At 32.4% G+C, this 14,148-nt stretch overlaps 1 protein-coding gene across 1 annotated transcript; it reads left to right on the forward strand.

The window, feature by feature from the left end:
* The first annotated feature begins 562 nt into the window (after nt 1–562).
* LOC128995829 (probable transcriptional regulatory protein GOX1679) lies at nt 563–1,443 on the forward strand. The gene has a single exon (XM_054420846.1). The coding sequence runs from the start codon at nt 693–695 to the stop codon at nt 1,437–1,439; it is 747 nt and encodes a 248-aa protein (XP_054276821.1). The 5' UTR covers nt 563–692; the 3' UTR covers nt 1,440–1,443.
* The last annotated feature ends 12,705 nt before the right edge of the window (nt 1,444–14,148 follow it).

Genomic DNA, 14,148 nt, shown 5'->3' on the forward strand with positions numbered 1-14,148 from the left:
AAATTTCTCTTAAATAATTACAACTGTGTTTTTATATAAAAACAAAAGTAAAAAATATGAGAAAGATTTTTTTTATGGATTTAACTCTTTCCATCAGTATAGTTTTTCTTGTTATTGAGTTCCTTGTTAAGGAGTGTAAAAGTGTACCTAAGATAAAGTACAAAATTTAATTCATTGGATGCATTTGTAAATGCAGATCCCTGGTATAACTACTATTTTTTTTTTCAAAATTTTTAAAAACCTGTTATTATGAACAAGAATTTAAATTTATAACTATTTTAGGAAAAAATTAAATTGTAATTTTGTATTAATATTTAGGACTGAATAATTGGATATTTTTTTACCAAGATCTACTGTTTAAAGAATTTGGGAATAAAGGTTTATCTCTTATGAAAATGTCTAAATAATATCTCTTATGTTTATTCATATTAAAATAAGTATTTGTCTGTGTTTCATAACTTTGCACACATATGGGTTAAAATTAAGTAATTGGTCTTGCTTGTAAACATTAAAAACTGATGGAGATAAAACACAGAAGCTATTAAGATGATATCAGCGAGCTCAAACAAACTTTATACAATTAACTTTTTCTAAAACCAATAAATTAAAAACAATGTGTGCTCATAAGTAATCATATTTATAATTTTTAGTAGTTTTTGCTGTATCTACTTCAGTAAAGCAGGTGAAATCAAATGGCAGGTCACAACAAGTTTTCTAAAATAAAAAGAAAAAAAGCACTTTTGGATATAAAAAGAAGTAAAATGTTTTCCAAAATAATCCGTGAGATAACAGTTGCAGCAGCTCGAGGCGGAATCGACCCAAAATTCAACCCGAGATTACGACTTGCGATCTTGTCCGGAAAAGAAGCCAACTTGCCAAAAGTCAGAATAGACGAAGCGATAAAGAAGGCCTCTTCCCCAACTGACACTAGTCTTTACAAGGAAGTGAAGTACGAAGGTTACGCTGCTTCCGGCGTTGCAGTCATTGTTGAGACTCTCACGAACAACAAGAACCGAACAGTCCAAGCAATCCGCTCGACATTCACCAAGTACGGCGGAGCCCTGGGAGAAAACGGCTCAGTGAGTTTCATGTTCAAAAACATGGGACTTATAACATACCCGAAAGAAACTAAAAGTGCAGATGAAATGATGGATCTTGCGATCGAAGCGGGTGCAGAGGATTGTCAGCTTGTAGAAGATGAACATGAAATATTGTGCAACATGGAGAACTTTCATACGGTCAGAGAGTTTCTAGAGAAGAATTTGGGTGAAGCGAGCAGTGCAAAGTTGATCTGGAAACCTAATAGCACTTTGACTTTGGACCATGAGAAAACTACTAAAGTGCTGAAACTGTTGGACGTGTTGGAAGATCTCGATGATGTTCAGAATGTGTGGTCGAATATAGATATTCCGGATGATTTTAATATAGATGAGATATAACGGTTTCCATCTTCTTTATCCTGCTTGAAAAATTCTGGGAATTTTTTTTATCTACTTTCGCTGTTTCCTCAAAGTTTGGTGGTATTTAAGGTAAACAATCCAAACAGATCTCTTGATAAATTCTGAATACAAACAAAGTTCTGACTTACAGTTTCAAACATTCTATGGATAAGTACATTGTTTATCATTGTAATATACCACATTTTATATCTAGGCAGAGGAATATTTAATGGATGATCAATGAAGTAAATTAAACTCAACTGAGTTGTGTTTAATTTACTACTTTAACATATCAGCAGCCCTATTTCATGAACACCAAAATAAAAATTAAAGGATGCTGTTTTCAACAGTAATTGCTATTATTTGTGCAGGGATAAGCATTTCATTTTCTGATCAACGAAATTCTAAGAATACCTTCAGACAACGAATTGGCATTAAATATTTATTATTTTTATGAACATTTAATCACAGTTTTGTTGTCACAGTTATGCTCTTGAATTATTATTATTACCAGTTGAGCTGGAGACACCACCCAGGTGCATATTTTAACCAATAAATAAGCGAAGGATGAGTCCAGAATGAAGAATGCTGCTCAAAATTGATTGGATCAAGTAGGGGGGTTTTATCCCTCATAAGTTTATGCACAGGTAACTTTTTTACCAGCCAAAATTCTATGTTGTAAGGTTTTGTACAACATACTTTGAGAGATTGGAGAGTTGTCTACACACCTCTCATGTAAATTATTCTTTGACATGAAAGTATTACTCAGAGACAAAATGCTACTTCAGTATGTTGGAAATTGTTTTCTTTATAGATTATCCTGAAAGGGACAATTAAAATAAATCAACTAAACACGTTATATGAGCCTGTATTGGCAATAAATGTCAGGATTTTGACTGTTTCCTTACAATAAACATTGAAAATGCTGAAGGCAAGGTATACACAGAAAAAAGGGGTACAATAGAAATTACAATTTTCTAGAGTAACCCTTTCCACAAAAGTTTCATAATCAGCCATTTCAGCCACATGGCTACCCTACAAATAAATCACAACAAGGAAAGATGACATTTGTCAACCACTAATGTCAACATTGTTATATAACCTCCAAAGATCAAACCATAGAGCATTCGTCTTTTTCCTAGCGTGCAGCATTTCTTCCAAAGTTGTCTTGTCCCACTCGAACTTTTGCATTATGACTTGTTCGTTCACTGCTTCATCCACAAACTCAGGACCACCTCGTTCAAACAAATCATTTCCCACTTTGAAAGCCTTTGACTTTTCATTTGCATCATTTTTACAAAGCTCCAACAGATGAAAACAAGCTTGATTGTAAGTCCGCAACTGTTTCATCAGTTCCTCTCCGCCTTTCATCGGTGGATCTTTGCTCAGTTGCGTTAGAGTCTTTTCAAGAGATCTCATTGTATCACATAAACTGGTTACATCTTTTTTAGGGACTAAATCGCCTTCCTTCTCATCAATTGCGATAGGGAATCTCCCATAAACTATGTGAAGAAAAGTTACTAACAAAGTGTTTAAAGTCAGTCTGTAAACACTCATAATTAAGATCTAATGTAATTTAGTTGGAAAGTTTTATCATCAAAATACAATATATTGAACCCCCATTAAATGTAGCAGAGGTTTCAAGAGCACTAAGTTTAAGTCTCTCTATTTAAGTATATTTACCAAATAAGTCATTTAATATCTTATAAAACTTAAAATTAGATTGTATCCACTAGTTAATAGAGGATTACCTGTGCTCATTAACATAAACCAGACGTTTACGTCCAAACATTATTGTGAGACAAATAATATTATAAATTAAGTCCAGTCTTATCAAACGATCAAAGTATTACACCCTAGGAACACAAACAATGTGTGACAGTGATGATGACATATCGGCAAATTTTAGAAATTGGAGTGTTTTTTGTGTGTCTGTGTCTTGTTGTTAGCAGTCAACGTTTGGGAGAGCAGCTGTTTACGGCAGATCGTAACATTACACTTCTCGTGCGAACACCACAAAAAGGGGAAGGAGGAAAACTGCTAAGACATATGGTAACCTACCTTCGATTGATCGGTACGCTGATCGTCCGAGTCAGCAAACGAGTGGAACACGCTAGAAGAGCTGCGCGATACCTTTACAAACACGAGGGTCCTAAGTTCCTTCGAGTGAAGTTCTCGGAAGATAAACTCGTCAATGTTTACGATTGGTCATTAGTTGAACTAAGACACTTCCGGTTTCTCAGATCGGAAACTGTGAGTGAATTTGAACTGTTTTGCAAGTGTTATAAGAGTAATTTGGTGTGGTTTTTATAGTGAATGTGTTCTATATGTATTTGTTTCTAATTCTTGTATTTTCTTTACTGTGAATATAACTCTGAACTAATTTTTATTTCATTCACAAAACTGAGTGAAAACTTTTTTTCTGATTGTGGAATATCGCCAATACCTCAAATAACATAATTTACTCTCCCCAAGAATGAATCTCAAACTTATTTCTATTCTATTGGCAAACCACCCTTCTCAATGCCAAGTGTTTGCTGTTCCTAACAGGAAAAATCAAAATATAGGCTAGAAGACTACTTTTAATTCTTTTTCTCGAATGATGGATACTGATGAATAATGCTCTATGATAAGAAATACCTAATTCTAAGTTCATAGACATAGACATAGACATAGACATAGACTTTATTTGCACAAAACATTCCATACATGTCATAACATTTAGAATAGGTGCATTGTCAAAATTAAATCCATACATAAAATATTTAACATTAAAACTTTTAACTTAAAATTAAACACTTAAAAAAAAAAAAAATTTCTAAATTGTAGTTCTGTAAAAATCTTCAATTAAGTAAAAAGCCTTGTCAATAAGAAAATTATCTATTGTATCTTTAAATTTGGTTTTGCTTAATGACTTATAGCATGGCGGAAGCACATTGTACAATCTCAGCCCAGCGTACAATGGAGATTTTTCATATAGGGTCAAACGGTGTCTGGGGAGTCTAAATATATTTTCATTTCGGGTTTCATACCTGTGATTAAAATGTATTGTTTCTGGTAGCTCATTTTTAACTGAATGTATGTAGTTTAATAATTCTAGAATATACAACCCCGTTAATGTATGAATTCTTAAATTTTGAAAATGTTTCTTACAAGAACTGCGTGGATGAGAGTTGGTAATAATACGAATAATACGTTTTTGTAACCTGAATAAAGTTTTAATACCAGTAGCTTGACCCCATAAAATTATGCCATATCTTAACACTGACTCCACATAAGCATGATAAACTACTTTAAGTGTCTCAATAGAAACACAGTCCCTTAAATGTATGAATAAAGATGATATCGACCTAATTTTGTTACGTAAATAATTCAAATGTGAATCCCATTTAACTGCGTCATCTACGTAAACCCCTAAGAATTTATGAGCTTCAACTAAATTAAAGGAACAGTTTTCCATATTTTTGTGTCTAGTAGAAAATTTAATAATATTAGTTTTTCCAACATTAAGTTTTAACCCATTTTCTAAAAACCATTGCTCCATGTCCTTTACCACACTTTGCAGAGAAGAAAACATTTCAGCTGTATTATTATTTTTGATCAAAGCAGTAGTGTCATCGGCAAAAAGAATTAGTTCTTTATTAATAGCTTTTGGAAGATCATTAATGTAAATAAGAAAAAAAAGTGGGCCCAATACTGAGCCTTGGGGAACACCTGTGGATATAATTTCCCATGGTGAATAATGTTTGTTGTTATCTTCTAAAATTAAAGTTCTTTGTTTTCTTTCAGAAAGGTAAGATTGTATTAAAGAAAAGCAACTTCCCCCAATCCCATAATCAATAAGTTTTAGCAACAGGAGTGAGTGATCCACACAATCAAAAGCCTTAGACAGGTCACAGAAAACACCTGCTGTGGCCTGAGACCTGTCCAAGGCCTCTGCAATCTCATTAACAAACTGAGTAAGAGCAGAAACTGTGCTTAAGTTTCTTCGGAAACCAAATTGTTTATTGTAAAATAAATTATTACTTTCAAAATAATTAACTAGTCTATAGCTTATTACTTTTTCAAATATTTTAGAAAAATTACTTAATATTGATACTGGACGGTAGTTATTAATATCTGATTTTGAACCTTTCTTAAAAACGGGAGAAATTTGGGAGTACTTGAGTTGATCCGGAAAAATACCATTCTCTAAACACTGATTTATAATAAGAGATAAGGGTTCGGAGATAATGTCAGCAGCAGATTTGATCAATTTAATTGGGATTTCGTCCCAGCCTACTGAAATTTTGTTCTTTAGAGAAAGGATGATCTTTTTTATTTCATCTTTATTAGTGGGGCTAAGATTGCACAATGTAACCCCACCATCACTGCAGTATGATTTTACAGACGAATGAACACCATTGACAGAAGCCTTTTTTACATTCAGATTAATAACTGTATTACAGAAAAAACTGTTAAAAAGCTTAGCTACATCATCAGGATTATCAACAGTGGTTTGGTTTGTATCATCTTTTAAAATAATTTTGTATCTCTGAGTACGGTTTAAACCCAGTTCATTGTTAACAATTTGCCAAGCTGCCTTAGACTTGTTTTCAGATTTTCTAATTAGGTTATTATTTGAGAGAATTTTTGAATTTTTTACAACTTTATTAAATATTTTTTTGTATTGCTTTACATAGGATAAAAACTCTTGGTTTCTACTAAACTTGGCTTCCAAGTGCAATTCTCGTTTCCTCTTACTGGAAATTCTTATACCTTGGGTCACCCAATTCAGAGTAGATTTATTAGTTTTAGCATTCTTTTTTAGTGATTTAACAGGAAATATATGATTGAAAGATAATAAAAAATTTCTCAAAAAACTATTGTAATTTTCATTGGGGTTTAAAGCGGGGTTAAATACAAAATTATTATTAGTGCTCTGTAGATATTTGCAAAATTCATCTGTATTTCTATCAGAGATGATTCTTTTCTTAAAAGAACTAGAAGTATTCTTGATGGTTTTACACTTGGCTAGCTTAGGGAGGTTTATAAATATAGCATTGTGATCAGAAAGACCTAACTCAGTGTTTAACCTGTAATGGCAACTAAACGTTTTGGGTGTGATAAAATTATCCAAACAAGTAAATGAAGTATTTGTTATTTTAGTTGGCTCCTCAAATTGAAAACAAAAACCATTACATTCGACAATTTCTTTAAATCTACTTGTGAATGTGTCATTCGTTAAAATGTCTATGTTAAAATCTCCAGTTACAAAAACAGTATTTTTTTTAAATTTTTTCTGTATTATCAAAAAGAGAATTTCAAGTCTATCTAAAAACTGTTTACTTATGTTGAAATTTGGTACTGTATAAATAGAAATTAAAATTGAATTAAAATCCACAAGTTCAATAGCAGAACATTCAAAAATAAAGTCTTCATTTAAATTGGAAAACTGTGTTATTGTTACATATTTACAGTTCTTATCCACTAATATGCAGGATCCGCCCCTACAGCCACTTTCTCTTATATAAGAACTAGCCAATTTAAAATTATTTATTGTATTTAACAGAGAGGCTGAATTATGATCTAACCAATGTTCATTAAAAGATATAGCTTTAATATTCAAATTGGCCTCAGATAAAAATAAATTGAGAGCTGAAATTTTTGTTAAATTTAAACCTTGACAATTGTAATGCATTATTAAATCACAGTTAGTTGAATAAAAAGATTGATTACATAAACCTTTTAGTTCGTTATTTTGAGCCAGTGAATTTGTTTTGTGCAAAGAATTATCTAAGTTACTTAATTTAGCAGGTACAAGGTCATTGTCAGAATGAATCAGTTTAAAATTAAAGGAGAACTATCATCTAAACAGGAATCTAACTCTAACACTGATGGATCACCCTCAACACTTGACACCACACATTTGCTCTGCTTTTTCACAACACTCGATGGTTTTGACTTAACAACTTCGTTATAGCTGAGACCGCCTGGAACCAACCGGGGGCTGATAAGACCAACAGCAGGAAGTTGTGTTGAAGTTGGTTGTGAGTGATGCTGTGGAGAACTAGATAGTGGTTGTAGTTGCTGCGAAGACGGTTGAGATGAGCAGAGTGTCAGTGGTACAGTTGTTGGTTTGCTTACCGGGCATAATGTCTGGATGTTCTGTCTCAGCTTAAGGACAAATTCTGAATGGGAGAGTCCATGATGAAGTATTCTCTGAGCACCAGGTTGTTCTTTTGTTACCACTATGATTGGAATGCCAGTGGTCCTATGAAACTCCATTATTTTCCTTGAAAAATGTTCAATTCGAACAAAATCTCGCACACAACCCATGGGGGAGCATATCAGCACACTGAATTTCTTAGTCTTGAGTTCATCAGTCAGAGTAATCAGAGTAGTCATAGTAATAAACTGTGTTTTCATGTTCTGTAGGTATGTCAATGGCGTTATTAAGCTATCCATGCATGTTTTACTCGAGATTAAAATACTGGTTGGGGCAGAGAATTTGATATTAAAACCATATTGATTGTTGATATTGGATTTTTACAATTCTTTTAAACATCTACATTAAAATCAACTCTGCTATGGAAATATTTGTTAGTATTTTTTGTTTATAGTACTTTTTTAACCCTCAAACTTTTGAGAAACATAAAAAAAAAAAAAAAAAAAAAACTAGAGGTATGATAGATCTACCCTACGTATCAAATTTCAAAAGATGTGGTCTGTAGCTCTGTATGTGTACCACATGTGGTCCACACACAAACACCAAAATTTTTAATTTTCTGAAAAATATTACACAATCAAAACAACAAAAAGTGGCCAACAGCTTGCATGGCGGTGAGGGGTATTTTGACTGAAATAAGTTTGCATGGCTTAAAAGAATATTCCTCCAGATAGACAAAGAATAAAAATGTACAAACTTGAAGTACTAAAAGAAATAATACTTTTTAAAAATAAAGCCAAGTGGAAAACTCTAAATAAAAGACAAAGAATTGAAGATTTTACTGCCCTAGCAATTATAAATGAAAGACAAAACCCTAAAATAACTTACTCAACAATCAAAACAGCTGATATACAATCAGCTGATCTCCAAGATAACATGTAGTGAGAGTACAGGGAAAATGAAGCTCGCTCTGGTAGCAGAGTTGCTGCTTCTCGGAGTGTTTGTGATGAACCTCGCGGACCAAGACGGGGACAACTCAGCCACAGTCTGCGACCAAGTAGCACAAGCGGACAACCAGGTGTGCCAACTGTTAGAAACACCACTCTACGAAAACCGAGAGAAGATATTCCCGAGCATCAAGAAATACTTGGAGAAACTAGACATGCTCGTCAAACGTATCCACGCAGACAAACAGGAGGTGCAAGAAACTCCGGCTTGTAAGGAACTCATCGACGATAAACCAACCGGGTCTAAGTACATGACGATAACTTTTGAATTCTACAAACTAATGGAAGGGTTCAACTGGACGAAGACGGATATGAGTGAATACCTTGATCTGAGAAGATCTACAATGGACATGTGGCAAAGTATTGATAATCTGATTGAGTAAATGTGTTATTAAATAGTTTATGTTAAATAGTTACCTTAAATAATCCTTTCAGTAACTTTTTAGATATTTAGTTTTATTCAGTGAAAATTAGGATGGTAGATGTGAGTGCAATATAAATAGTATTGTATCTACTCTTTAATGTCCAAGTGTTTTTAGGTCCATTTATAACACTGTAAAGCTATAATGATATATTTAGGTATAACTCCAGTTGCATAAACAAAAATTATGTGGTGATGTTAGGCCCAAATATATTGGAACTAGAAATATGGATCCTAGAATTATTTGTATTATAAGGTAAAACTATGTTACTAAATTTGTAGTCAATTTCATTATTGTTACAACTCCCTCACACATCCTTCAGAAATTTTAAAGTTAATAACTTATTCTTATTCAGGGGTATTCTAATTTTTATAAGTAGTAAGTAACTTAAAAAATTTTGTCATATATTTGAAAATATTTTTCTTTTGCTTGAACGTTAGACTTAAAATTTAGTGGTTTCCCCAGTTAAACTCCAACAAATCTTTAACTTTTATAATTAATAACAAAAATTACAAACATGGGTTAAAATTAAAATCTGAATCAAAATCAAGCGATGAGTGGTTAAACAATTAGTTACAAAAATAGCAACTTTCTTAATGTTGTAGAGATGAAAACTAATTAGAGATGAGCTATAAATATGTTTCTACAATTAGAGCCAAGTGTTGACAGTGAACCAGACTTAGGATTTAAAACTGTTTACATGCCAGTGTAAGGTTAGTATACTTTATGATTATTTTTATGTGGGCTATCATGTTGTATGTTTGTTCAAAATTCATATTCATTTGTACTTTATGAAAAAAAATATACGTTTAACATCTGATGTAAACCATGCAGAAATGTTAAATCAATATAACAAAATAATGAGAGTTTATTGTGAAAAATATAATTAAAATATTGCATGATTTTTATGCTTAACATTTAACATTCAAAATATGTTGTTCTTCAGTACCAAATTTTCAGAATCACATGCGATTAATTTCCGTCTTAACCTTTGAAACTATCTCAGAAAGCAATCTTGATATAGTGATGACAATCGAACCCACATTTAAAATGAAACAGTTAAATAGTGTGTTCATACTTCTAACCGTACTAGTCATTAATATTGCCAACGAGCTCAACGAAGACGAAATAAACAAGATATGCAACGAGGTGAAAAAAAGAGACGACATACTTGTTAAAGATTTCCAAAACTTATCGTTTGACGAGAGGGACAAGATTTTCCCTCACATGAAAAACTACATTGACGCAATGGAAGAGTTTGTCAAATGTTATGAAAACAATCCGCAAGAAACAACAAAACTTTGTAAAGATGTGATTGACGAAGGAGGACCGAAATATATGAATCTTCCTTACGACTTGGAGGTTATCCAGAGTAGGTTCAACTGGACAGAAGAGGATACAGAGGAGTTGTACTCACTGCGGAAAAAGACTTTAGACGTTTGGTGGGACCTGGATAACCTCCAACCATCAGAGGACTATGTGCAGATGACGAGTAGGACTACGTGGTTTTAGACTCGGAAAAAATCTATGTGCGGTGACTCCCGCAAACCTTTTCCCCACAAGGTTTTTTAAATGATGTTCTGTGAACTGACGGATGATAAAGTGTTTTTACATAAATAACTTTTATTTTATTATAAGACTTCTTCAAAACAAATTGGTTTATTAGCTAGGATTTATGCTGTGACTAGGTTATGTGACTTGTGAAAACATATCTAAATGGTGACGTTATTTGCCTATATATGGAACCGGAAATATCTTTACATAGTAAAGCAGCTTAACATCAATTTTTCTTTTCCAATTGGTTTTAAAAATTAAAATACTAAAGAAAAAAACTTCAATACCGCTGACATTATATTTTAAATATTTTTTATCTCTATTATTGGTTCTGTTTAAGCATCCTAATTGGACGGTCAGGTTTTTTGTATACCAATATTATAAAAAGTATAAGAGCTTAGGACAGGGGAGACGGGGGTAGGAAATGTGTTATTTTGAGGAGGGGAGGGTGGAAAGACCTTTTCAAGAAGATTTGGTTGTCTAACAATAGACATAAAGTAATAGGCCTTAACTGGTTTTTATTAGAGAAAAACAGCAATCCAGATAACATTTATAAGTTACCTTGAATAAGTGTAATTAAAACATAAATGTCAACAGTTATAATTGCAGTTATTAAAGTGCAGATTAACAATGTAAACAGAGATAACAACACACAATCAGATATTCCCTAGAATGAGGTTGTAAGTAGTATGGTTTCTGATTGTTTAAGTGATGTAATATGATCGTCACTGTTTCAATCCTCGCTTTCAACTTAGCTATAAGTTTAACAACAGCAGAACTCGACACTTCTTACATTCAAACAGTTTGCGATCGTGTCCGCTCGGTTGACAGCTCAATTTTGAAACACATTGAAAATTTGGCAGCTGTCGATAGAAATGAATTTCTGAACGACATGAGATCATACGTCCAAGCCATTCGTAACTTTGACTCGTGTTTAGACCAAGATAAAGAAACTACTGTGAACCTCGCCCAAGATATTTTGGAAGAAGAGGGGCCCAAGTTTTACTACCATTACGATCCCGAGTTCATTCAAAACACTCTGAATTGGAGCGAGTCAGAAATGGACGAGTGTAACCAGCTGCAAAAACAGGCGGTCGATGTTTGGATTGAAATTGACCAAAAGGTATCAGGGAATAAACAATTTGAATGATAGCGATAAAATACTTTATTTATTTCTGTATTTTTATTAGTTAGGTACCTATAAAACTTTACCATCATAATTAAATGTCACTTATTCTTTTTTTGTAAAATATTATGTTGAGTGAAGAATAATTTTTGCTCATACCTAAAAAATATGTGAAATTTTACTTATTTTTTATGTAACATACGTCTTAGTTAAATTGGAACATTTGGTTCTCAACTCAGATAAATCAAAATGAACTGCATTACAAGATGCAGGTGTAGGTTTTACATTGCCACAGACTATAGGAGGGCTGGACTATTGCAGTTATTAGTATTATGCTTGTGAGTGACATTATAACAACAGACAAGGTTACTTGAAATATGAAATGGATTGGATTAGGTAGCCTATATGCTATCATTACACCAAGGCATTTATTCTCGACATCACAACAATCCGATACAGCTTAAAAAATCTATTAAAAAGTATTAAAGTATTATTAATCCTGTATATTGAAAACTTTTTTTACTAGAATTAAAACTAAATTTGAATCATATTAGATCTGTTATACGTATATGAAAAAGCTGGATGAAAACACAATGACAAATCTCAAGTTAACACCTCTGAAGTAGACATGCAAACAGAGATCAGAACAAATTAGAAAGCAAAGAATCAGATAAACACCTAAAGAAAAGTACAGGAAAAACAGAAGAAAGGGAAAAGAACAATGAATATATCAGAGGTTTTTGAAAGATATATTAAAAAGTTAATAGAGTCTTAAGTTGCTCTCTAAAAGGAGGATAGTTAATAACAACGAATAAAACATTTCATTCATTTTACTAATCTAAGCTAGTGTGACAATGTATGATTATTGTAAATAATGCTTTTACAAAATCTCAAAACATGAACAAGATAGAAAAAACTTTGCACCCTGAAGTTTTTTTTTTTAAATGTTTGAAACGTAATTGAGAAATTCCAAAAGAGGAATTACGCTTTATACAACTATGGCAAGATATTAAATAGTAAACCTTGTAAACAGTAAATTATAAACAAATAGGGTTGTTAATTGTTCTATCAGAAAGAAATTACAGATATGAAATCATAAAATGTACTGTTCCGAATCAAAACATTCATGTAAATTAACTCATAATGATTATAGATGAATAAGAATTCCTTTTACCCTTTTTACTGTTCTTTATATCTAAATGTCGGTGTTTGTATTATTATTTCTATCTTTCCTGCGACTTAGCTTCCAGACAGGTCAAAAGTCAATCTCACAGGTTTGCCAACTGGTAAAAGACTGCGATGAAGATGTATACCAAGAAATGATAAAACCAGGACCCCTCAGTTATGAGGTTATGTTTGTAAAAATGAAAAACTATATTGCTGCGATGGAAGAGTTGATCAAACATTTACACAGTGATAAAGAAGGTACCTACAAAGTGGCTAAAGATATAATCGACAAGAAAGGCGCAAAGTTTGTTCAAGATATTCCCTGGACTTGGAAAATGGCGAGGTTAGACTGGGGCTGGGATGGAAGAGTCATCCAGGACTTTCTCAACTACAGAATGGAAGTGATGGAAACTTGGATGGACGTTGAGAAATATTTTGATCCGACTGCTTTCATACCTAAGGAACTTTACACTGAGAGTTATGAGGAGGCTGTGAAAAAGGCAATGTAAATAATGACATCATAGGAACATACAACAGGAAGAGGTATTTGCAAAAGAAACATGTAAGAAAATAAATACTGTGAGGATTAATATTACAAATTTCAGCCTCCACTGGAGTTATGGGTGTGATACTACTTTTGCTTCTTATGTTTTCTATGTTTATTTTACAATCTATTTCCTAATGCACTCCAGCATTTTTATGGCTAAATTATTCATTTGTTTAATGAAAACCTATATACACCAGTAAAACTTTAGGATAAAATTATGCAATGATTTCATTAATGCAATTATTCTTTGTCATTCTGTATATAATTTTATTTATTCATTTAATAAGTTTGATTGCTACTGAACAGTTTTTGTAGGAAAAATTATGTAACATCTAGATAAAGTATTTTTTACGTGCCTTAGATAAACTTTTATTCAGTCCTCGTTAAAATTCTGGGAAAAGCTTACAAAGTGTCGATACATTTTTAGAAAATTTTATTAAATAACCATGCAATATTTTTATTACAAACAAAATTATCATATTAATCTACTAAATGTCCAAATCCTGATCAAAAAAGTTTATTTTGCGTAATACTCCATCTTTGCTCTAAAAACTTGGACTGATACACTTAATTTAATCAATCACATATTGATTAAGTAGCAAACTATAAACATCGTTAATGGATTGGTTTGTTGCTGTACTACACAAATGGACGTTCCTATATCAGTTAGACGAGTGTTAAAAATATTTACTCTAAAAAATGAAGCAGTTTCTTCTCGTGACTTTATCTTTGATTGGA

The sequence above is a fragment of the Macrosteles quadrilineatus genome, unplaced genomic scaffold (genome assembly GCF_028750875.1).
Source record: "Macrosteles quadrilineatus isolate MER2022 unplaced genomic scaffold, UCM_ALF_1.0 Scaffold_5__1_contigs__length_97177068, whole genome shotgun sequence".
NCBI classification, from domain to species: domain Eukaryota; kingdom Metazoa; phylum Arthropoda; class Insecta; order Hemiptera; family Cicadellidae; genus Macrosteles; species Macrosteles quadrilineatus.

What these genes read in the sequence shown, in the direction of transcription:
- LOC128995829 (XM_054420846.1), top strand. Translation starts at nt 693, where the DNA reads ATGGCAGGTCACAACAAGTTTTCTAAAATAAAAAGAAAAAAAGCACTT.